Source organism: Procambarus clarkii, chromosome 45, assembly GCF_040958095.1.
Source record: "Procambarus clarkii isolate CNS0578487 chromosome 45, FALCON_Pclarkii_2.0, whole genome shotgun sequence".
NCBI lineage: Eukaryota > Metazoa > Arthropoda > Malacostraca > Decapoda > Cambaridae > Procambarus > Procambarus clarkii.
In genome coordinates this window covers 8,169,527-8,193,986 of record NC_091194.1, presented here as the reverse complement: position 1 = coordinate 8,193,986, position 24,460 = coordinate 8,169,527, and the positions used below count along the sequence as shown (strand labels likewise).

Below are 24,460 nucleotides of genomic sequence, written 5' to 3'. Positions count from 1 at the left end.
AACCTACACATACTTTTCCTAAAGTTAACCTATACATACCCTCTCTAAAGTTAACCTACACATACTTTTCCTAAAGTTAACCTATACATACCCTCTCTAAAGTTAACCTACACATACTTTTCCTAAAGTTAACCTATACATACCCTCTCTAAAGTTAACATACACATATTTTTTTCTAAAGTTAACCTACACATACCCTCTCTCAACTTAACCTACACATACCCTCTCTCAATTTAACCTACACATACCCTCTCTCAATTTAACCTACACATACCCTTTCTAAACCTAACCCACACATACCCTCTCTAAACCTAACCTACACACACCCTCTCTCAACTTAACCTACACATACCCTCTCTAAATTTAACCTACACATACCCTTTCTAAACCTAACCTACACATACCCTCTCTAAACCTAACCTACACACACCCTCTCTCAACTTAACCTACACATACCCTCTCTAAATTTAACCTACACATACCCTTTCTAAACCTAACCTACACATACCCTCTCTAAACCTAACCTACACATACCCTCTCTCAACTTAACCCACACATACCCTCTCTCAACTTAACCTACACATACCCTCTCTAAAGTTAACCTACACATACCCTCTCTCAACTTAACCCACACATACCCTCTCTCAACTTAACCTACACATACCCTCTCTAAAGTTAACCTACACATACCCTCTCTCAACTTAACCCACACATACCCTCTCTCAACTTAACCTACACATACCCTCTCTAAAGTTAACCTACACACACCCTCTCTCAACTTAACCTACACATACCCTGTCTTCTGCTAATACGTTCAGAAGTGAAATTTACAAACTGTACGTTTAAGCTTATTTTGTATAATTCTGCACCATTTAATTATTGACATAGTGAAGGAAGGCGTGTATAATATTCCCTAATTGTCCTTCTTAAGTGAGATTGAGCTGTATTCTTAAGGTTTAAGAGCGTCTTGTAGAGCGGAATGGAGAACTGCCACAACCCCGCAAGCCACCGCAAGGAACTACATCTTTCCCCCCTGCTTAATTGGGCTGTTTGGTTGTTAATTATCGCCTCGGTGCTTCTTATTGTTCACATTGATATTATTGCGATGTTCATTGTTCATTGCGATGTTCATCATTGTGATTAGCATTGATATGGCAAGCATTGTAGTTCATCGTATTTGTTACGTATGTATTGGAACGAGACAGGAGGGGGGTGTTGTTCCTTGGAGCGTGAGGCGCGGACTCTCGCCTCTGTGTGGTGAGGCGGTAGAGGCTAGTTTGCTTTGGGTTACTCTCACGGTGTAATGAAGAAAATTGTCCTGTTTCAGGATTACTTTTTTATATAGGAATTTCTACTGTGATAATAATAAACAGGTGAAACAACCGGGCTTTCATTATCTTGTATGGGAGAGAGAGAGAGAGAGAGAGAGAGAGAGAGAGAGAGAGAGAGAGAGAGAGAGACTCCTCCACACAAAGTACCAACATAACCCCCATCCCCCCATCCCTTTAACTCCCAATAACCCCACACAACAACAACAACAACACACAACCTTATAGTATCAGCCATTTATTTAATTTTAACAAATTTATTAAATATTCGAAGAAAAAAGATTTCTTGCCAGCTGAACCAGATGCCCGAGCACGACACACACACACACACACACACACACACACACACACACACACACACACACACACACACACTTGCGGGTGGTGAAGCTAACATCTGTGCCGTTCCCCCCCCCCACATGTGTAAGAGGCATACGTGTACCTGCAGTTGTGTCTAAGCACTCGAGAAGCATCGGTATTCCTACTCGCCCTTTCCATCCAATCCACTTGCCGTCCCTGCACCACGCCCCAACCCTTCCTGCGACTTCCTACCAGGTTCCTAAGCGCGATCACATGAGGCGTCGAGGCTCACATGTGCTGACGACAGGGGAAGGAGGGAGGGAGCGGATGTGGACTAGATAGTGCCACCAGTGCCACCAGTGTCACCAGTGTCACCAGTGTCTAATGTTGTGTTGTGGTGAGAGGAGGAGACGAAGGAACTTCTGCTATGTGTAGTTCCCTAGGGCATGACACTACGGCCCGCCCTGGCGCCTGTGCTCAGTTCCCACATATACGGAGTTACATGTAGGTTACGTTAGGCTTGCTGACGTATTTACCTTCCGGTGGTGAACGTCGGACGAAGCCACTGCGCTACAGAGAAGTTATTATTTTTTTGTGTGAAATTATTTGTTATTTTCCCCCTCCTCCCTACGTTTTGACTGATGCATTCATATCAACACGAGATAATAATTTTGTGTAATTTGAACCAAGAATAACTTAGCAACTTTACGTAACCGAAATTTACCGATTTTTTTCTTAGTACTGTATTGGCCAATGTAAGAAAAAAATAGACCGGTATATATATATATATATATATATATATATATATATATATATATATATATATATATATATATATATATATATATATATATATATATATATATATATTACACCTAGTGAGCAGAAGAGCGAGGAACAAACGTTAACCAGTGGACGCATTAAGGCGTTAATGTCCAGGAACTTACAGACATAGAGTGTTACGCGCTTTATTGGCAGTTGTTAACTATGTTAAATAGTGTGGTTATTATTGGCAACAATGGCACCATTGAGGTGCTGGATGGAGGTCAGGAGTACTCCCCATGGGTGCCCACAGGGTCGGGGCCCACCATGGGTGCCCACAGGGTCGGGGCCCACCATGGGTGCCCACAGGGTCGGGGCCCACCATGGGTGCCCTCAGGGTCGGGTCCTAGGCCACGTTGGGACTCTCACAGGAACATCCCTCAAAAATTAACACCAATAATGGGTTCCTATCACTGCTTTCTGAACCATTTTTAGACAAGTTGATTCTAACACAACAACCATTGTGTTCCTATTTTCCATCTATGCTCCCTCGTTCTGCTGTTTCTATTTTGGAACAATGCTTCTTTGTTTATTTTGTCAATTCTCTTCAGAATCGTCTACGTCGCTATCATGTCTTCCCCCGGTATTCCCTAGTGAAAAGGAATTGCAGTCTTTACAGCCTGTCCTCATAACTCACGCCCCTCAGCTCAAGAACCAGCCTTGTTGCTTAAATCTGGACCTTTTCCAGTTTTGTCTTGTGCTTTTCCCACAGGTGAGGGTTCCATGTCGGGGCTGCATATTTAAGATTGAGTCTCACATAGGTGGTGAAACGTTCTTTCTTCCAAGTATCTGGACGCTATACGTTCGCTGGCCAGTATGGCACATGTTATTGATATGGTTAATACATGCTTCTGGCATTATATCTGGGGCTATGTCTGTTTAAAGGTTCCCTCAGCACTCATCTTTCTACCTCATAATTTGCACTTAACTGGATTGAGATCTAGAAGCCATTTCTCCGACCAGCTCTTTAGTGACAAGATCGCCCTCAGGGGTATCGCGGTCTCACTCCGTTCCGGGATTTTCATTAATTGCGCATGATCTGCAAACATTGATATACAAGAGCCAGTTTCTCCTGTTAAATCACCGACGCGTGTTAGAAATATGATGGTCTCACGTACCGATCCTTGTGGCACTCTGCTCGTTGCCTCTCGCCACTCTTTGAGGTCTCTTGCTTTCACTATGACCCTTTGTTTCCTTCCTGAGAGGCACTCCCTTCACACACACACTTTCTAGCACTTTTTTTTACACAGACCAGCAGCCTGCCTTTTCCTAGCCTGAGTGTGAGTCTCTGAGGTGGGGACAGTATCAAATGCTCTCTATTTTGACATTTATTTTGATACAAATCCACAAGGGCCGTGACGAGGATTCGAACCTGCGTCCGAGAGCATCCCAGACGCCGCTGCCTTAATCAACCGAGCTACGACATGGATAAAACATGGTTTTATTCATTTGATGCATCACGCAATTGTGATTTCTGAGTGTGATTTTGATACACTTTAACCAGAAGCCTATAGTCTTACCAGTTTTGTCTTTAAAACTGGTAAAAAAAACTGGTTTAAAACTTTAAAACTTACCAGTAGTCCTTCTCACAGTCATTCTTTGATTTCCATCCTTCGAGGAGTTGCTCGGTTGAACGTCTGGGGCAGACTTCCCAAAGCCCCCCAACAAGGGTTCCAACACCGTCAATATTGACAGTAAACACAACAGGACACACACAGAGGCGCCGACACTGGGTCACCCCGGCCCACTCTCACTCCTGGGGAGGAAAAAAATAAATTGTCCCTGAACACAAAGTGAACAAAAAATAGAGTCTCAGTGACCACGAAAACCCGTGATGGGTGATATCGAGTTATCAAAATAAATCATCGATATCAGCGGAAAATGCACAGGAAAAGTATTTGAAGAATATACAAAGGAGATATCAAGAATATACAAAAAAGATATCAAGAATATACAAGGAAGACATCAATAATATACAAAGAAGATATCAAGAATATACAAAGGAGATATCAGAAGTCGGTACATAAAATAATACCATTTTATTAATAGACCTGGCATTAATAGTTAAGTAATGGACCTACCCAGTCTCCTCTCTCTCTCTCTCTCTCTCTCTCTCTCTCTCTCTCTCTCTCTCTCTCTCTCTCTCTCTCTCTCTCTCTCTCTCTCTCTCTCTCTCTCTTCCACCCACTCTCGTTATCTCCTCGTGCCTATAATGTTCACCAAACAACGCAAATGTCCCGTAATAATTTGATTCTGCGACTTTCATTTCGACAAGAGTGCGAATGGTAGCCAGGAAAGGATGCAACTTTTCTTGCAAAGTATCGCAAGAGTTGTTGTGTGGTTGTTGAGAGTGGTGAGGATAATGATGGTGATGGTGGTGATGGTGATGATGGTGGTGGTGACAAGAGTAAATATGTCTGTGGAAACAGACCTAATTACTTCCATGTCATAATTACTCCACCAACAAGGGAGCCGGTCGGCCGAGCGGACAGCACGCTGGACTTGTGATCCTGTGGTCCCGGGTTCGATCCCGAGGCACCGGCGAGAAACAATGGGCAGAGTTTCTTTCACCCTATGCCCCTGTTACCTAGCAGTAAAATAGGTACCTGGGTGTAAGTCAGCTGTCACGGGCTGCATCCTGGGGGTGGAGGCCTGGTCGAGGACCGGGCCGCGGGGACACTAAAGCCCCGAAATCATCTCAAGATAACCTCAAGTCTTAATCACTGCACCTGGCAAGCAAGCAAGCAAGCACGTGATCTCTCACCACATCACATCACGGAGGACTTGTGAGGTGAAGGAACAACCTATTAGGTGACCTATTAGGGTGACCTATTAGGTGAGAGGATAAGATGCGTCGGCCCACACACCTTCTCGATATAGTGACACAATATCGCCGAGCGTAGCTAAATTATTAATTATGGAACAGGTTAGCTAACTCCAACACAAGATACATTTAACAATCAAAGAATCTGTCTCATTAAAAACTAGTGTACAGGTCTTTACACTCCTGGGCCTTCCTCATGCCCTTGCATTTGGCCGGGTTAAAGTCCAGTAGCCATATGTTTACTGAATGTCAAGGTTAACATTCTCACCACTTGAATGTCTAGGGGTTACTTTGTTGGGTGTTACAATACCCTCTCTGTTGTGCATCTTACAACATCAATAAATGTTGATATGAAGAAAAGAAAATGGCTTCCATCTTGATGAAATACCCTTGAGGCACTACGCACGTTACCTCTCTCTCTCTCTCTCTCTCTCTCTCTCTCTGGTATTTCCTCTTCTCACTATCATTCTTTGTTTCCATCCTTTGAGGAACTCCCTCATCACCTCAGGCACTTGTCCACCCACACCAGCCAGCTTCTATAGCGTCAGTAGTGGTCTCTTGTGACTTATGCTTTCACACAATCGAAGAATATGCACCGTGCTCAGCCGCATGCGCGCGCGCGCGTGTGTGGGACGAAACAAGTTTGAAGAGAATAATGTCAAATGAACAAACATATATATATATATATATATATATATATATATATGTCGTACCTAATAGCCAGAACGCACTTCTCAGCCTACTATTCAAGGCCCGATTTGCCTAATAAGCCAAGTTTTCATGAATTAATGTTTTTTCGTCTACCTAACCTACCTAACCTAACCTAACATAGCTTTTTTGGCTACCTAACCTAACCTTACCTATAAATATAGGTTAGGTTAGGTTAGGTAGGGTTGGTTAGGTTCGGTCATATATCTACGTTAATTTTAACTCCAATGAAAAAAAATTGAACTCATGCATAATGAAATGGGTAGCTTTATCATTTCATAAGAAAAAATTTAGAGAAAATATATTAATTCAGGAAAACTTGGCTTATTAGGCAAATCGGGCCTTGAATAGTAGGCTGAGAAGTGAGTTCTGGCTACTAGGTACGACATATATATATATATATATATATATATATATATATATATATATATATATATATATATATATATATATATATATATATATATATATTAGTCATCATGACGATAGTAATAACGAAAATATAAATTATTAATAAGTGTAAAAATTCCTGGTGTTTCCCCTGCAACAAAACAACGCTCTCCATTTTCTATAACGGGGCTAAAAATGAACACAGTGATAAACAATCAATCATGGATGGAAAGCGTCGCTAATCAATCATTTGCACCCGACTCTTTATTTTTTTCCCCCGTGGCCCCACAAGACGACAGCCCTGATCTCAACGACACTATTAGCAATTGATTAATCAATCATCAAGGCGTTAAGATCAACATGCGTATTGCGACGAGAGGAATAGCTAAAGTTTTAGGTCGGTATGGGATACTGGGGGCTGTGGCCAGGTGTGTGTGGCATTCAGGTGTGTGTGTGTGTGGCATTCAGGTGTGTGTGTGTTTGTGTGTGTGTAGCACTCAGGTGTATTCACGTAGTTGTGTTTGCCGGGGTTGAGCTTTGCTCTTTCGGCCCGCCTCTCAACTGTCAATCAACTGTTTACTGTGTGTGTGTGTGTGTGTGTGTGTGTGTGTGTGTGTGTGTGTGTGTGTGTGTGTGTGTGTGTGTGTGTGTGTGTGTGTGGGGCACAGAAACATATCCTGGCGCGGTGCAGACTTATCTCTGTGTGTGGCACAGAGAGATATATAATGACGTTATTTGCAAGTATAGAAGATTAGAGGTATGCAATTTCTTTTAGCCTTATAGGATACACAGAGACCGGCCAGATCTCGTCTGTTCTAGCAAGTCCACTACGGGTTCACCATAGCCCGTTATACTTGGAACTGTTTGTTCCGAGTGGCTGAATTTAACACAAACAACTTCTCTTCTAAAGAGGCTTGATCTGAGTCTCTGAGTCACGAATCCTGTCTAACAACATCGATTTGCTTCAAAATATTTTTTTTCTATGTATTTGTCTAATATCATATTATTATTATTATTATTATTATTATTATTGTATTAGAAGTCCGATGAAGCAATATTGTGCCTTAGTGCCAGACGTATGACTATTAATTAACAGTGAGGCAGGCTAATGTACACACTTACGTCGCTGCAAGATGCAAAATAGATTGCAATAAAGTCAAGGATAAGAAACATGAGCATAAAGATATATAAATAGTGATTTACGAGAACAAAAGTTCTTTTCAGTTGCCAAACGCAGAATAATATATATGTTAAGGGCGGCCCAAAAGTTGATATATCGGAATTATATTTCATTAACGCATCTATATGTTAGAGAAAAATACAAAATAATGCAATAATAATACTGCATTTTAGATTTAAATTTAATTTTGTTTTAATTAAATCTAAAATGTATGTATTTGTTTAATATCATATATATATATATATATATATATATATATATATATATATATATATATATATATATATATATATATATATATATATATATATATATATGTCGTACCTAGTAGCCAGAACGCACTTCTGAGCCTACTATGTAAGGCCCGATTTGCTTAATAAGCCAAGTTTTCCTGAATTAATATATTTTCTCTTATTTTTTTCTTATGAAATGATAAAGTACCCATTTCATTATGTATGATGTTAATTTTATTTTATTGGAGTTAAAATTAACGTAGATATATGACCGAACCTAACCAATCCTACCTAACCTAACCTAACCTATCTCTATTGGTTAGGTTAGGTTAGGTAGCCGAAAAAGGTAGGTTAGGTTAGGTTAGGTAGGTTAGGTTGTCGAAAAACAATTAATTCATGAAAACTTGGCTTATTAGGCAAATCGGGCCTTGAATAGTAGGCTGAGAAGTGCGTTCTGGCTACTAGGTACGACATATATATATATACAAGACAAGAACATATCGATGCCAACACAGAAGACAATGTCCAACATAACAGGCCAATTACACTGGATTAATCTTTGTGTTTAGATAGGAGATGCCTCGTATGGGCCAATAAGCCTTCTGCAGCCCCTATGTTTATCCCTTATGTATCCCCCCATGTTTTTCACCTTCATTGTATTATCACCTGACCTAATGCGGGTATAAAATCAACTAATATATATATATATATATATATATATATATATATATATATATATATATATATATATATATATATATATATATATGTTCTATCAGCCACAGGTAGGAACCGGGGGTACGATAATGTAAACAAAATTAGAAAGACAGATGAAGTGAGCCCCCGTGACCAGCATCCCACCTACCATGAACAAGGCTCTAGAGCCTAGTGTGACCCTTGGCAGCGGCGTGCCCTTAGAAGGAAGCGACTTACTGGCTCCAGGCGCACCGGTGGCAGTCATGAGCGAGGAGGACCGCCTGACGGTGGAGTCCCACTCCCTCGACGTTACCGTCTGGCTTCTCATTCTCTGCATCTTCACCTTCTTCTTCATCATCATTGTCGCCGTCATCTGCATGCAGTGGATGGAGCGAAGGAGGTGAGTGACGGAATGGAAGGGACGAGTGAGAGGAAGGCCTTCCCTCCCAGCTGAGGGAGAGAAGGCTGGGAGAGGTAGTGTTAGGGAGCAAGGAGACAAAATCACATTTACATTATGCCTTCATTAGGCAATATTACACCTCTGGGCATCCACAACACAGCTGAAGCCAAACCTATTGGTCCAACAAGACACTAGTTGCAATGAGGAGGGTTCAGCTTGACTTATTTGGCCCAGATCACACCCGGGGGGCAGTTCAAATTAGAAACTTAACTATCCAATCATTTAGAGAAGGAGGAGGAGGTAGGTGGGCAGTGCGGATCTCTCAAATATGTAATTATTCGCTATTTACAATGCATTGAAAACCAGAACAAAAGTCATTATTTACGTTACACATTATCAGCTTTTTTTTCGTGAGTATTCCTGCGCAGGGCCTAAGCATGTGACTACCTTGCTACATGCTACTCATTTTAGTATTTCCAATTCAATGGATAAGCATTTATGACATGCTGCTTCTAGTAAGGTTATATATCCAGTGTGAGAGTCAACTGTTTCTGCTTAAATCTCAGTGGTAATATGATTTTATTTGTAACTGCACTGTTTTAGGAAATGTTTCAGTGGTCTGTCGGGCATTTCTCCACAATGTTGGCAGTTCCTCTCATCTACTGGAACATTTGAGCTTATTCCACATGCACATGGATATCCCAGCCAGGTGCCGTGTAAGTGCCCCCTCTTTCCTTCTACTGTTCTCTTTCTACAACTCAAAAGCTTCTATACTGAAGTTTAGCCGAAATTTTTTTATCACTAGACCGCCCTGTCATACGCCTGGCGAAGGCTTCAACACCGCTTAATGGTCATTGGTATAGTTCCGACAACACAAGACTTGCTACCACTGGCGTCCTCTCCCCTTATGTAACACAGTTTGACGGGGATTTGACAGATTAAGAGCCATTTGCTGCCGGGATCAGTCAAGGCAACAGTGTACCTCATATTCCAGCCTGCCTCTACACTGAGTTCCTCCTCTGACCTTATCCATTACTATGAGAAACAACTCCCCCCCCCCCCCCTGCCCCTCAAACCACCTGGATAATTATCTAAGACATCTGTGATTGTCTTAAAGTATATTACGGTTCCATTGTCTACATGTAAACTGGCAAGTGAACTATTGTCTTAAACAGATTATTCTCATATTATAACTTTTAATTTAACTTTAATATTATAATATTTATAACTTTATACTATAAATCTTTAGTTTAAAATATAAAAAGTCACTATAAATCTTTAGTTTAAAATATAAAGTCTATGTTCGAAATGTTTTCTTTTAAGAATTTAGTCTTCTGTAGCCAGAATTCTCGGGTACACTAAAATAGGTTTCGAATTCCCTTTTTCATATTATCATCAATAATACACCGTATTAACATAACCAAACATAATGAAACCTAACCTAATTCAACCTTAACCTAAAGTAGCCTTGACCTAACTATGGGCAGGCTGCTGTAATCCCAGAGTTCAGGATAGAATTAAGCTCTCAGTGTTTATTCACCTTGGGGTATATAATTGAGCTGTAACGACCTAGTGTAATACAGCCAGAAACCCACTGTGGGAACAGGACCGTTACTGTACCCTGTAATGGTTGTACCTACATTGTGACGCCCACCACATTGGGACGCCTCCACCACAGTGTGACGCCGACGCCTCCACCACTGTGTGACGCCCCCACCACAGTATGACGCCACCATCACAATGTGACGCCACCACCACAGTGTGACGCCACCAACAGTGATAACATCCCCAACAATGCGACGCCATAATCAGTGTGACGCCACTGTCAGTGTGACGCCTCCACCACAGTGTGACGCCCCCACCACAGTGGGACGCCCCCACCACAGTGGGACGCCACACAGAGTGAGCCCCCGGACAAGCTAATCACTCTAGGCAACAACAAATTCACAACGTACCGTGTCTGGAGTTAAATAATTGCCGCTCTCGCCGAACATCTCGACATAAACATCGTCATTCTCTCAGCTGACTGGTACCGCGCAGCTTGGATGCGCAGGCGGCCCAAACTCTCGTACCGCAATGGGCAACCTTCCCCCATACTCTTTCTCTCTCTCCTGCATCTCTTTTTCTCCTTCCTTCCTCTTCTCTCTCTCTCTCTCTCTCTCTCTCTCTCTCTCTCTCTCTCTCTCTCTCTCTCTCTCTCTCTCTCTCTCTCTCTCTCTCTCTCTCTCTCTCTCTCTCTCTCTCTCTCTCTCTCTCTCTCTCTCTCTCTCTCCCTCCTGCACTAAGTCCCTTCCTCACACCTAAATCTCTCAGTATTGTGATGGACAGTTCAACCAGAACTAAAGTGCAATCCTTTTAGTGTGTACTGAAGTTCTTGGTCTAGTGACACCACTCTCTAAATGACGTCCCCAGCACACACACACACACACACACACACACACACACACACACACACACACACACACACACACACACACACACACACACACACACACACACACACACACACACTTGGGGCCTCGCGGCTGAGTGGACAGCGCTCGGGGGTCGTAGTCCTAATGGCCCGGGTTCGATTCCCGGAGAAGGCAGAAACAAATTGGAGGGTTTTATTTCACCATGTTGCAACTGTTCACCTAGCAGTAAGTAGGTACCTGGGAATTAGACAGCTGCTACGGGATGATATTCCTGGTGTGTGTGTGAGTGTATGTGTGTGTGTGTGTGTGTGTGTGTGTGTGTGTGTGTGTGTGTGTGTGTGTGTGTGTGTGTGTCAGAGAGAAATATTTGCAGTAGATATAATAAAGGAAAAATACATTGGTTTGTAAAGCCGGGTCCAAGAGCTAAAGCTCGATTCTACAGGCACGAATAATAAATACACCCACACATGCGCACAAACGCACACACCGATTAATTAAAATAAAAGTCAAGGAAAAACGACTTCGACCCAGATTAAGCCTTGAGTTGAGCGCATGACCTGATTGGAGTGACGGAGCGCTCTCGTTACACACAAACACCTCGTTATGTTCAACGACACCGTGTGTGTGTGTGTGTGTGTGTGTGTGTGTGTGTGTGTGTGTGTGTGTGTGTGTGTGTGTGTGTGTGTGTGTGTGTGTGTGTGTGTGTGTGTGTGTGTGTGTGTGTGTGCGTGTGTGTGTGTGTGCGGGTGTGTGTTTCTGATTGTCCATCGCTATGCTTGCCTGTCTATCACCCTGCTTGTCTATCTATCAGCCTGCTTAGCTATCTATCGCTGTCTCTGCATTGCACGGTGTTGAACACCCTTCCTGAAGGGGCCTCTCGCCTGAACTCTGAACAAGACGCTGAAATATTTTCAGGGAACTGAGACGGAAGAAGAGAAACGACCTGACGCGAATCCTTACCCTCTCCTTCAAGTCCCGACGACCAGGAGGGTCCCCGGGTCGTGCTGGAGGGCGTGCTGGAGGTCGTGCTCCTGGGGGAGGAGGTGTTGGAGGACGAGGTGGGGGCGTCGCCAGGAGTAGTGAGAGAAATGCCGAGAATGAGGGAGAAGAGAGTGATGGTGAGGGTAGGGCTAGAGGGAGAAGTGAGGGAGGAAGTAGTGAAGGTGGTAGACCGTCATTTCTACACCATGGTTGCTACTCCAACCTCGCCCTCCAGGTGTCCTGCTCCTCCTTGGCTGAGAAGGACGGTGCCCCTCCGCCTCAAGGGAGCGTCACTCACCCCAGGGTTGATCCTCCACTCAGTGCCCCGAGGGAGGAGCAGGCCAGCCAGCCAGCTGCTCAGGCCAAGCACTGAGCATCAAGCCTTGTCTCGCGAGCTTGTCTCGCGAGCTTGTCTCACGGGCTTGTCTCACGGGCTTGTCTCACGGGCTTGTCTCACGGCCTTGTTGTATCATGCAAGCTCATCTCCTCGTCTTGTTCTGTACCTCCCACGGGCGCCCCTCCCTCTAACTGTATCTTACAAGCCTCTGTATGTGTTCATGTATCTGAATATAAGCCCATAAGTCGATGTGTATAAAATTTTTGTATTTTGACCTGTATTTGTATATATTATAGCACCTCTTCCTGTACTAGTGGCTCTTTACCTTAATTTAATGGGGCGGCCCTCCACGCCTGTAACCTAAAGGGGCGGCCCTCCACACCTGTAACCTAAAGGGGCTGCCCCTCCACATCTGTAACCTAAAGGGGTTGCCCTCCACACCTGTAACCTAAAGGGGGCTGCCCTCCACGCCTGTAACCTAAAGGGGCTGCCCCTCCACGCCTGTAAACTAAAGGGGCTGCCCTCCACACCTGTAACCTAAAGGGGCTGCCCTCCACACCTGTAACCTAAAGGGGCTGCCCTCCACACCTGTAACCTAAAGGGGCTGCCCTCCACACCTGTAACCTAAAGGGGCTGCCCTCCACCCCTGTAACCTAAAGGGGCTGCCCTCCACACCTGTAACCTAAAGGGGCTGCCCTCCATGCCTGTAACCTAAAGGGGCTGCCCTCCACACCTGTAACCTAAATGGGCTGCCCTCCACACCTGTAACCTAAAGGGGCTGCCCTCCACCCCTGTAACCTAAAGGGGCTGCCCTCCACCCCTGTAACCTAAAGGGGGCTGCCCTCCACACCTGTAACCTAAAGGGGCCGCCCTCCACACCTGTAACCTAAAGGGGCTGCCCTCCACACCTGTAACCTAAAGGGGCTGCCCTCCACGCCTGTAATCTAAAGGGGCTGCCCTCCACCCCAGTAACCTAAAGGGGCTGCCCTCCACACCTGTAACCTAAAGGGGCTGCCCTCCACACCTGTAACCTAAAGGGGCTGCCCTCCACGCCTGTAACCTAAAGGGGCTGCCCTCCACCCCTGTAACCTAAAGGGGCTGCCCCTCCACACCTGTAACCTAAAGGGGCTGCCCTCCACACCTGTAACCTAAAGGGGCTGCCCTCCACACCTGTAACCTAAAGGGGCTGCCCTCCACGCCTGTAACCTAAAGGGGCTGCCCTCCTCCCTTGTAACCTAAAGGGGCTGCCCCTCCACACCTGTAACCTAAAGGGGCTGCCCTCCACACCTGTAACCTAAAGGGGCTGCCCTCCACACCTGTAACCTAAAGGGGCTGCCCTCCACCTCTGTAACCTAAAGGGGCTGCCCTCCACGCCTGTAACCTAAAGGGGCTGCCCTCCACACCTGTAACCTAAAGGGGCTGCCCTCCACCCCTGTAACCTAAAGGGGCTGCCCTCCACACCTGTAACCTAAAGGGGCTGCCCTCCACCCCTGTAACCTAAAGGGGCTGCCCTCCACACCTGTAACCTAAAGGGGCTGCCCTCCACCCCTGTAACCTAAAGGGGCTGCCCTCCACACCTGTAACCTAAAGGGGCTGCCCTCCACACCTGTAACCTAAAGGGGCTGCCCTCCACACCTGTAACCTAAAGGGGCTGCCCTCCACACCTGTAACCTAAAGGGGCTGCCCTCCACACCTGTAACCTAAAGGGGCTGCCCTCCACCCCTGTAACCTAAAGGGGCTGCCCTCCACACCTGTAACCTAAAGGGGCTGCCCTCCACACCTGTAACCTAAAGGGGCTGCCCTCCACCCCTGTAACCTAAAGGGGCTGCCCTCCACACCTGTAACCTAAAGGGGCTGCCCTCCACCCCTGTAACCTAAAGGGGCTGCCCTCCACACCTGTAACCTAAAGGGGCTGCCCTCCACCCCTGTAACCTAAAGGGGCTGCCCTCCACACCTGTAACCTAAAGGGGCTGCCCTCCACCCCTGTAACCTAAAGGGGCTGCCCTCCACACCTGTAACCTAAAGGGGCTGCCCTCCACCCCTGTAACCTAAAGGGGCTGCCCTCCACACCTGTAACCTAAAGGGGCTGCCCTCCACCCCTGTAACCTAAAGGGGCTGCCCTCCACACCTGTAACCTAAAGGGGCTGCCCTCCACCCCTGTAACCTAAAGGGGCTGCCCTCCACACCTGTAACCTAAAGGGGCTGCCCTCCACACCTGTAACCTAAAGGGGCTGCCCTCCACACCTGTAACCTAAAGGGGCTGCCCTCCACACCTGTAACCTAAAGGGGCTGCCCTCCACACCTGTAACCTAAAGGGGCTGCCCTCCACACCTGTAACCTAAAGGGGCTGCCCTCCACACCTGTAACCTAAAGGGGCTGCCCTCCACACCTGTAAACTCGTTCTGCTGCTCAGCCCCAAAATATTAACATATTTAACATTTATTTTTATTCTTTTGTATAAATAATAATTAACAAAGTATCCAGAAATATTCGTTCTAATTCTGAAGGGAAAATACGGTATAATCTATTGATTTATTTTTTAAACTGTCTTGTATTTTATTTATATCCAACTATACAAGGTGTGCATATACATATATTGTGTACATGTTGCTGAGTTATACATAGTGTTCCCCTGTCTACAGCCTATATGCAGTAGTCCATGTATACAAACTGCATTGTCCATGTATACAAACTGCATTGTCCATGTATACAAGCTGCATTGTCCATGTATACAAACTGCGTTGTCCATGTATACAAACTGCATTGTCCATGTATACAAACTGCATTGTCCATGTATACAAACTGCATTGTCCATGTATACAAGCTGCATTGTCCATGTATACAAGCTGCATTGTCCATGTATACAAGCTGCATTGTCCATGTATACAAGCTGCATTGTCCATGTATACAAGCTGCATTGTCCATGTATACAAACTGCATTGTCCATGTATACAAGCTGCATTGTCCATGTATACAAGCTGCATTGTCCATGTATACAAACTGCATTGTCCATGTATACAAGCTGCATTGTCCATGTATACAAGCTGCATTGTCCATGTATACAAACTGCATTGTCCATGTATACAAGCTGCATTGTCCATGTATACAAACTGCATTGTCCATGTATACAAGCTGCATTGTCCATGTATACAAACTGCATTGTCCATGTATACAAGCTGCATTGTCCATGTATACAAACTGCATTGTCCATGTATACAAGCTGCATTGTCCATGTATACAAGCTGCATTGTCCATGTATACAAGCTGCATTGTCCATGTATACAAGCTGCATTGTCCATGTATACAAGCTGCATTGTCCATGTATACAAACTGCATTGTCCATGTATACAAACAGTGTTTTATAAAGTACCAATAAAATATAATAAAGTAACGTTCAGAAGAAAAAAATACATCTCATGAACTAATAAACAAATAATTTATACAATAAGTAAACAAAACAATGAAATAAACAAAATAAAACAATCAGGATTGTATACTGTTAGTAATGGTCACGTAACTATTGGCAGACTGTAACACGTACAGTAACCAGCCTTGTAACGAAGCTTTGTAACCAGCCTTGTAACGAAGCTTTGTAACCAGCCTTGTAACGAAACTTTGTAACCAGCCTTGTAACGAAGCTTTGTAACCAGCCTTGTAACGAAGCTTTGTAACCAGCCTTGTAACGAAGCTTTGTAACCAGCCTTGTAACGAAACTTTGTAACCAGCCTTGTAACGAAGCTTTGTAACCAGCCTTGTAACGAAGCTTTGTAACCAGCCTTGTAACGAAGCTTTGTAACCAGCCTTGTAACGAAGCTTTGTAACCAGCCTTGTAACGAAGCTTTGTAACCAGCCTTGTAACGAAGCTTTGTAACCAGCCTTGTAACGAAGCTTTGTAACCAGCCTTGTAACGAAGCTTTGTAACCAGCCTTGTAACGAAGCTTTGTAACCAGCCTTGTAACGAAGCTTTGTAACCAGCCTTGTAACGAAGCTTTGTAACCAGCCTTGTAACGAAGCTTTGTAACCAGCCTTGTAACGAAGCTTTGTAACCAGCCTTGTAACGAAGCTTTGTAACCAGCCTTGTAACGAAGCTTTGTAACCAGCCTTGTAACGAAGCTTTGTAACCAGCCTTGTAACGAAGCTTTGTAACCAGCCTTGTAACGAAGCTTTGTAACCAGCCTTGTAACGAAGCTTTGTAACCAGCCTTGTAACGAAGCTTTGTAACCAGCCTTGTAACGAAGCTTTGTAACCAGCCTTGTAACGAAGCTTTGTAACCAGCCTTGTAACGAAGCTTTGTAACCAGCCTTGTAACGAAACTTTGTAACCAGCCTTGTAACGAAGCTTTGTAACCAGCCTTGTAACGAAACTTTGTAACCAGCCTTGTAACGAAGCTTTGTAACCAGCCTTGTAACGAAGCTTTGTAACCAGCCTTGTAACGAAACTTTGTAACCAGCCTTGTAACGAAACTTTGTAACCAGCTGTATAGCAAACAGTGTAACAAGTCCTGTAAACAAACAATTATAAACAAAATATGGGAGGTAACCTTTGTTATCATTCTCCGTTCTTCAGACCAAATGGTATGAGGTACTTTGAGCTCTGTAATTACTTCATACACTTAGGAATATTGGAAGATATTCTTGTGCTGTACCCAGATTTTCCCAGTGGGGGCTAATAGATCAGCCTTACATATTTTATTCTCTCCTGATAATATGTATGACTGGCCGTCCTGTGAGGTGGGGATGTTGGATGAGCTTGTAGCTGGTTTTTTATCTAGACTATGTGGTCCTTCATACAGAATAGGGAAGCAGGACATTGCTGTGTGTATACCTAAACATGCTAAAAAATACATTGTTTGAGAGGAGTCTTGTAGAAACTGGTAAGAATAGTTATAATATAATGTTTCCATCATTCAGTGCTTACCTCTTGTGAAAATCCTGAAGTTGTTTAGTCAGAGTTGATTTGTTTTGTGTATTGAGGCTGGTATTTTCTCCCCTGATTCCATGTATGTCTAACCATCTTGTGAGATGGGAGTATTAGATGAACTTATAGCTAGTTTTTGATCTACACTGTGTAATCTTCCATATAGAATAGGGTAGCAGCACATTGCTGTGTATACCTAAGCTTCTTAATACAAAAATATCAGTAATAAAGATTTTAAATTATAGTTTGTATTATTACCAATATTATCCTTATTAAATCATGTTAACCATGGATCATTAAGATCTCATGTTGATGTATAATAGTCATATTTCTTTTGAATCATTCATTAAATTGTGCATTATGTCTCAAATTTTCACTTCTTTGGATATACTGTACAGTACAAAAAGCTAGAATAAAAAGATATATTTTTTATTTTAATAACTGCATTAATATTTTTACAGCTGACAAGATTTGTTTCTCACAGGTGCATTATTTGTAAAAAAAAAATTGGTTTATTGCTACACACAATGGTGCTCCATAGCCTTCCCAGCTTGGTGCCTTCTTTGACAATTACTTACTGATTGTTACACAGCCAAATTGTGTAACAGGAAGAGGTCTTGGACATAAATTTGTTCCATGCTAAATGTAGAGGAATCAGCTGAGAATTTCTCAAATAAAATAAGCTGCCTCAGCTTATAAGGTAAATAAAATAAGTAGCTGCCTCACCTCACTGCCTTACTGCTACATAGCCTTCCCGGCATGGTGCCTTCTTTTGATAATTACTTGTTCCACACCCAAACTGTGTAACAGGAAGAGGTCTTGGACCCCTACTTCCCTCTCTCTCTATTTTAATAGTCCATATAGTCATAATTATAGGTTTAAGCATTCAATGAGAAAAGTTTTTCAAGTTTTTACCCTTACCTAACATCATTTGTGCAGCATATTTTTATTTTATATCTCATCCAGATTTAATTTCAAAATAAAAACAAACAAAATAAATTAAAAATAAGGTGTGTACCTTAGCTATACATACCCATCTATTATGATTACTAGGTGAACTTGGTGATAGTAAATGCTCCCATCAGGCAGGGCTCATCACCTTCTCTCATATTTCATGTTCACCAGTGTTTATTTACTTAATAACTACTGGTATAACATCTTGCTATTATAAAACTAATTCTATTATCATAAAAGACATATTTACTGCAAGCTTCCAGCAGAGAATGCATATATAACTAACACGAAGGACGCCGCTTGACGAAATTCTCAAGCTAAAATCTTTTTTATAATTAAATCGATCCTCCGTGTCGTGTAGTAGAGAAAAATTGAGTTATATCCAGTTTACGTAAAGCTACGAGTGGTCGACAGCACACTTAGCTGACGGAGCAAACTTACGAAGGTTTTCCTTCTTAGTGTAGCTACCTGAATACCGACGTAGCCGCTACGAAGCCGCTAAGAAGGAAGAACATTCGTAAGTACCTTCGTGAATCTGGCCCCCACTACTCTACGCTCACTTCAGCCCACTACTCTACGCTCACTTCAGCCCAGTACTCTACGCTCACTTTAGCCCAGTACTCTACGCTCACTTCAGCCAAGTACTCTACGCTCACTTCAGCCCAGTACTCTACGCTCACTTCAGCCAAGTACTCTACGCTCACTTCAGCCCAGTACTCTACGCTCACTTCAGCCAAGTACTCAACGCTCACTTCAGCCCAGTACTCTACGCTCACTTCAGCCAAGTACTCTACGCTCACTTCAGCCCAGTACTCTACGCTCACTTCAGCCAAGTACTCTACGCTCACTTCAGCCCAGTACTCTACGCTCACTTCAGCCCAGTACTCTACGCTCACTTCAGCCAAGTACTCTACGCTCACTTCAGCCCAGTACTCTACGCTCACGTCAATAGCCAATGAATACTTCAGGGAATCAAGATCATCGAGTATCCCTCAAAGAGAAATTGCGTCAAAAGATTCATTCCATATTCTCACTGTTTCCGTTTATCTGTTGGTCTCTCTCTCTCTCTCTCTCTCTCTCTCTCTCTCTCTCTCTCTCTCTCTCTCTCTCTGTCATTCTACCTATATTCCATGTACAAAAACAAATAACATAAAAATATCAATCTCCACCAGAGTCAAAAGGCTCCTTCTATATTCCAGAAATATAACATAATAACACATTTCTTGGAGGAGAGCGCTTGACAACAATCTAATATGAACACCCGCTAATTAGGGGCAGTTAGGTTGGCCTTTTCATGGTGTTTGATGCTTTTCTGGTTTAATTAAAGAGTGGAGTGTCTTAGCTAGTGGCTTATAAGGGGGTAACAAGAGGTAAATTGATGGAGGACCTTTTTTTTTTATTATTTTTATCTTCGTCATCACGGTGAAGCGATAGGAAGGGACAGGTTGTTTAATCTGTTGCTGACGGGACAGGAAGTGACGGGGTGGGAAGGGTGAGGGTGGGAGGGAGTGTGGGAGGGAGGGGTGTATGTGTGTGTGTGTGTGGGGGGAGACATAGTGGGAGGGAGGGAAGTAGAGAGAGAGAGGGAAATACAGAGCGAAGAAGAATAAAGTGAGAAGGACTAGGGAGTGAGGAGGTGGGTGAGGTGACGGAAGACAGGGAGTGAGGAGGTGGGTGAGGTGACGGAAGATAGGGAGTGAGGAGGTGGGTGAGGTGACGGAAGACAGGGAGTGAGGAGGTGGGTGAGGTGACGGAAGACAGGGAGTGAGGAGGTGGGTGAGGTGACGGAAGACAGGGAGTGAGGAGGTGGGTGAGGTGACGGAAGACAGGGAGTGAGGAGGTGGGTGAGGTGACGGAAGACAGGAAAAAACGAACAATGAAGAACACGGAACGGAGAGGAAGGGAGAGAAACAGAGGAAACAAGGAACGCAACCATCCTCACCATCAACAACAGCTATAGTGAAGACACGACACCATCATACCCAACAAACTCACCTTCAAGATGGTGTCGTAGAAGGCGCGCCTGGGAACAACCATATTATCCTTAAGCAAAATACGAAGCTAAAAAACCTTCGCTTAAATATTAACGTAAACTTTTGGCAGAATGATCCACAGCCTCCAAGACTACTTTAATAACTTTCCTAAACCACAGAGTCCATAAATTCTCTCAGGAAATGGCCAGAGAATTAGTATAGATGCAGGAGGTGTAGAATAGGTGAGAGAGAGAGAGAGAGGGAGAGGAAGAGGAAGAGGGAGAGAGAGAGGGAGAGGGAGAGAGGGAGAGAGGGGGTGAGAGAGAGACATATTCTCAATACAAAAGTTAACACTGACAAAGTAACATTAATTATAATTCTCAGAATACCTTTCCTGCCAATTATCTCGTTCCTCAAAGCCAAGAATTTACTGTAGAGTTGATTAAACTGGCACTACTGCAGCTGTGTGTGAGTGTGTGTGTGAGTGTGTGTGTGTGTGTGTGTGTGTGTGTGTGTGTGTGTGTGTGTGTGTGTGTGTGTGTGTGTGTGTGTGTGTGTGTGTACTCACCTAATTGTGCTTGCGGGGGTTGAGCTCTGGCTCTTTGGTCCCGCCTCTCAACCGTCAATCAACTGGTGTACAGATTCCTGAGCCTATTGGGCTCTATCATATCTACATTTGAAACTGTGAATGGAGTCAGCCTCCACCACATCACTTCCTAATGCATTCCATTTGCTAACTACTCTGACACTGAAAAAGTTCTTTCTAACGTCTCTGTGGCTCATTTGGGTACTCAGCTTCCACCTGTGTCCCCTTGTTCGCGTCCCACCAGTGTTGAAAAGTTCGTCCTTGTTTACCCGGTCGATTCCCCTGAGGATTTTGTAGGTTGTGATCATGTCCCCCCTTACTCTTCTGTCTTCCAGTGTCGTGAGGTGCATTTCCCGCAGCCTTTTCTCATAACTCATGCCTCTTAGTTCTGGGACTAGTCTAGTAGCATACCTTTGGACTTTTTCCAGCTTCGTCTTGTGCTTGACAAGGTACGGGCTCCATGCTGGGGCCGCATACTCCAGGATTGGTCTTACATATGTGGTGTACAAGATTCTGAATGATTCCTTACACAGGTTCCTGAACGCCGTTCTGATGTTAGCCAGCCTCGCATATGCCGCAGACGTTATTCTCTTTATGTGGGCTTCAGGAGACAGGTTTGGTGTGATATCAACTCCTAGATCTTTCTCTCTGTCTGTTTCATTAAGTACTTCATCTCCTATTCTGTATCCTGTGCCTGGCCTCCTGTTTCCACTGCCTAGTTTCATTACTTTGCATTTACTCGGGTTGAACTTCAACAGCCATTTGTTGGACCATTCACTCAGTCTATCCAGGTCATCTTGTAGCCTCCTACTATCATCCTCTGTTTCAATCCTCCTCATAATTTTTGCATCGTCGGCAAACATTGAGAGGAACGAATCTATACCCTCTGGGAGATCATTTACATATACCAGAAACAGTATAGGTCCGAGGACTGACCCCTGCGGGACTCCACTTGTGACGTCTCGCCAATCTGAGACTTCACCCCTCACACAGACTCGTTGTCTCCTGTTGCTTAGGTATTCCTCTATCCACCGGAGTACCTTCCCTCTCACTCCAGCCTGCATCTCCAACTTTCGCACTAGCCTCTTGTGTGGCACTGTATCAAAGGCTTTCTGACAATCCAAAAATATGCAGTCTGCCCACCCTTCTCTTTCTTGCCTTATTTTTGTTGCCTGGTCGTAGAATTCAAGTAACCCTGTGAGGCAGGACCTGCCATCCCTGAACCCATGTTGATGCTGTGTTACAAAGTTCCTTCGCTCCAGATGCTCCACTAGTTTTTTTCGCACAATCTTCTCCATCAGCTTGCATGGTATGCAGGTTAGGGACACTGGCCTGTAGTTCAGTGCCTCCTGTCTATCCCCTTTCTTGTATATCGGGACTACGTTAGCTGCTTTCCAAATATCTGGCAGTTCCCCTGTTGCCAGTGATTTGTTATACACTATGGAGAGTGGTAGACTCAGTTCTCTTGCTCCTTCCTTTAGAACCCAAGGGGAGATTCCATCTGGGCCTATAGCCTTCGTCACGTCCAACTCTAGTAAACACTTCCTTACTTCCCCACTGGTAATCTCAAACTCTTCCAGTGGTTCCTGGTTAGCTATTCCCTCACTTACCTCTGGAATTTCTCCTTGTTCTAAGGTGAAGACCTCCTGGAATTTCTTATTCAATTCCTCACACACTTCCTTGTCATTTGTAGTGAATCCTTCCGCCCCTATCCTTAATCTCATAACCTGTTCCTTTACTGTTGTTTTTCTCCTAATGTGGCTATGCAACAATTTAGGCTGAGTCTTTGCCTTGCTTGCGATGTCATTTTCGTATTGTCTTTCTGCCTCTCTTCTCATCCTGACATATTCATTCCTGGCATTCTGGTATCTTTCTCTGCTCTCCAGTGTCCTGTTATTCCTATAGTTTCTCCATGCCCTTTTACTTTGCTGCTTAGCTAGCCTACATCTTTGATTAAACCATGGGTTTCTCATCTTCATTTCTCTGTTTTCCTTTTGGACTGGGACAAACTTGTTTGCTGCGTCCTTGCACTTCTGCGTGATGTAATCCATCATATCTTGGGCCGTCTTTCCCCTGAGCTCTGTTTCCCATGCTATATCTGTTAGGAATTTTCTTATCCCCTCATAGTTTCCCTTTCGGTATGCTAACCTTTTGGTTTCGGTATCCCTCCTCGAGTTCAATAACCCTTCTTCAATCAAGTACTCAAACACCAGTACACTGTGGTCGCTCATTCCTACTGGGTCCTCAAAACCGATTTCTCTTATGTCGGAGTCGTTCAGAGTGAAGACTAGGTCGAGTCTCGCTGGTTCGTCATTGCCTCTCATCCTTGTGGGTTCTCCGACATGCTGCGTTAAAAAGTTGCTTGTCACCACCTCCAATAGTTTGGCTCTCCACGTATCCTCGCCTCCATGCGGTTCCTTGTTCTCCCAGTCAATCTTTCCGTGATTGAAGTCGCCCATGATGAGCAGGTGGGATCTATTTCTACAGGCAGCAGAGGCTGCCCTCTCAATTATAGTGTTAACTGCCTTGTTGTTGTTTTCATACTCTTGACTGGGTCTCCTGTCATTTGGTGGAGGGTTGTATATTACTGCTACTACTATTCTTGGTCCTCCCATTGTTATGGTGCCTGCTATGTAGTCTCTGAACTCCTCACAGCCCGGGATGGCCATCTCCTTAAAACTCCATTCCCTTCTCATGAGTAGGGCCACTCCGCCTCCTCCTCTACCTTCCCTCTCTTTCCTTATTACTGTATACTCCTGGGGAAACACGGCATTCGTTATGATTCCAGAGAGTTTTGTTTCAGTGAGTCCGATTACATCTGGGTTAACTTCTTGTGCTCTTTCCCTTAGTTCACTTGTCTTGCTTGTGATCCCATCTATGTTCGAGTACATCACCCTGAAACTGACTCTCTTCTGCTTCTTTTCTGGGGGGGACCTTTGGGATCTGGGGTGAGTGGGAGCTGGGGGGACCTGGCACGGGGGGATTGGTGGAGGAGGGAGGGCTTGGGGTGGTGGGGGAGAGGGGGAGGGTACAGGGGGTGGATAAGAGGGGGAGGGTACAGGGGGTGGATAAGAGGGGGAGGGTACAGGGGGTGGATAAGAGGGGGAGGGTACAGGGGGTGGGTAAGAGAGGGAGGGTTGGGGAAGCATGGGGGGAGGAGAGGCTGTGGGGGATAGGGGAGATGGGGGGGCTTGGGGGGAGAGAAAAGGGTGGAGGGCTTGGGGGGCGTGGGGGAAAAGGGAGGGCTGAGGTGGGTGAGGAAGAGGGGAGGGTTTAGGGGAGTGGGGGAGAGGGGAAGACTTAGGTGGGGTGGGGGAGAGTGGGGGGCTTAGGGGGGAGGGGGAGAAGGGAGGGCATGGGGGTGGGAGAGACGGGAAGGCATGTGGGAGAAGGGAGGGCATGGGGGATGGGGGAGAA

The 24,460-nt window shown here is 44.6% G+C and overlaps 1 protein-coding gene across 4 annotated transcripts in view; it reads left to right on the top strand.

Annotated features, from left to right (window-relative positions):
- The first annotated feature begins 1,957 nt into the window (after window positions 1-1,957).
- LOC123770072 (uncharacterized) overlaps window positions 1,958-24,460 on the top strand; it is a 26,708-nt gene continuing 4,205 nt past the window's right edge. Inside the window, exons 1-2 of one of the 4 annotated variants that reach the window (XR_011222104.1) lie at window positions 1,964-2,132; window positions 8,565-8,881. Coding sequence is in view for 2 of the 4 variants with exons in the window: in XM_045761742.2 (XP_045617698.1) it covers window positions 8,652-8,881; window positions 12,211-12,649 (669 nt within the window). In the remaining 2 variants the exon portion in view is untranslated. Of the gene's footprint in view, window positions 2,133-8,564; window positions 8,882-12,210; window positions 17,773-24,460 lie in introns of those variants that run through there. The other 3 variants (XM_045761742.2, XR_006774304.2, XM_045761748.2) reach the window with 3 other exon arrangements.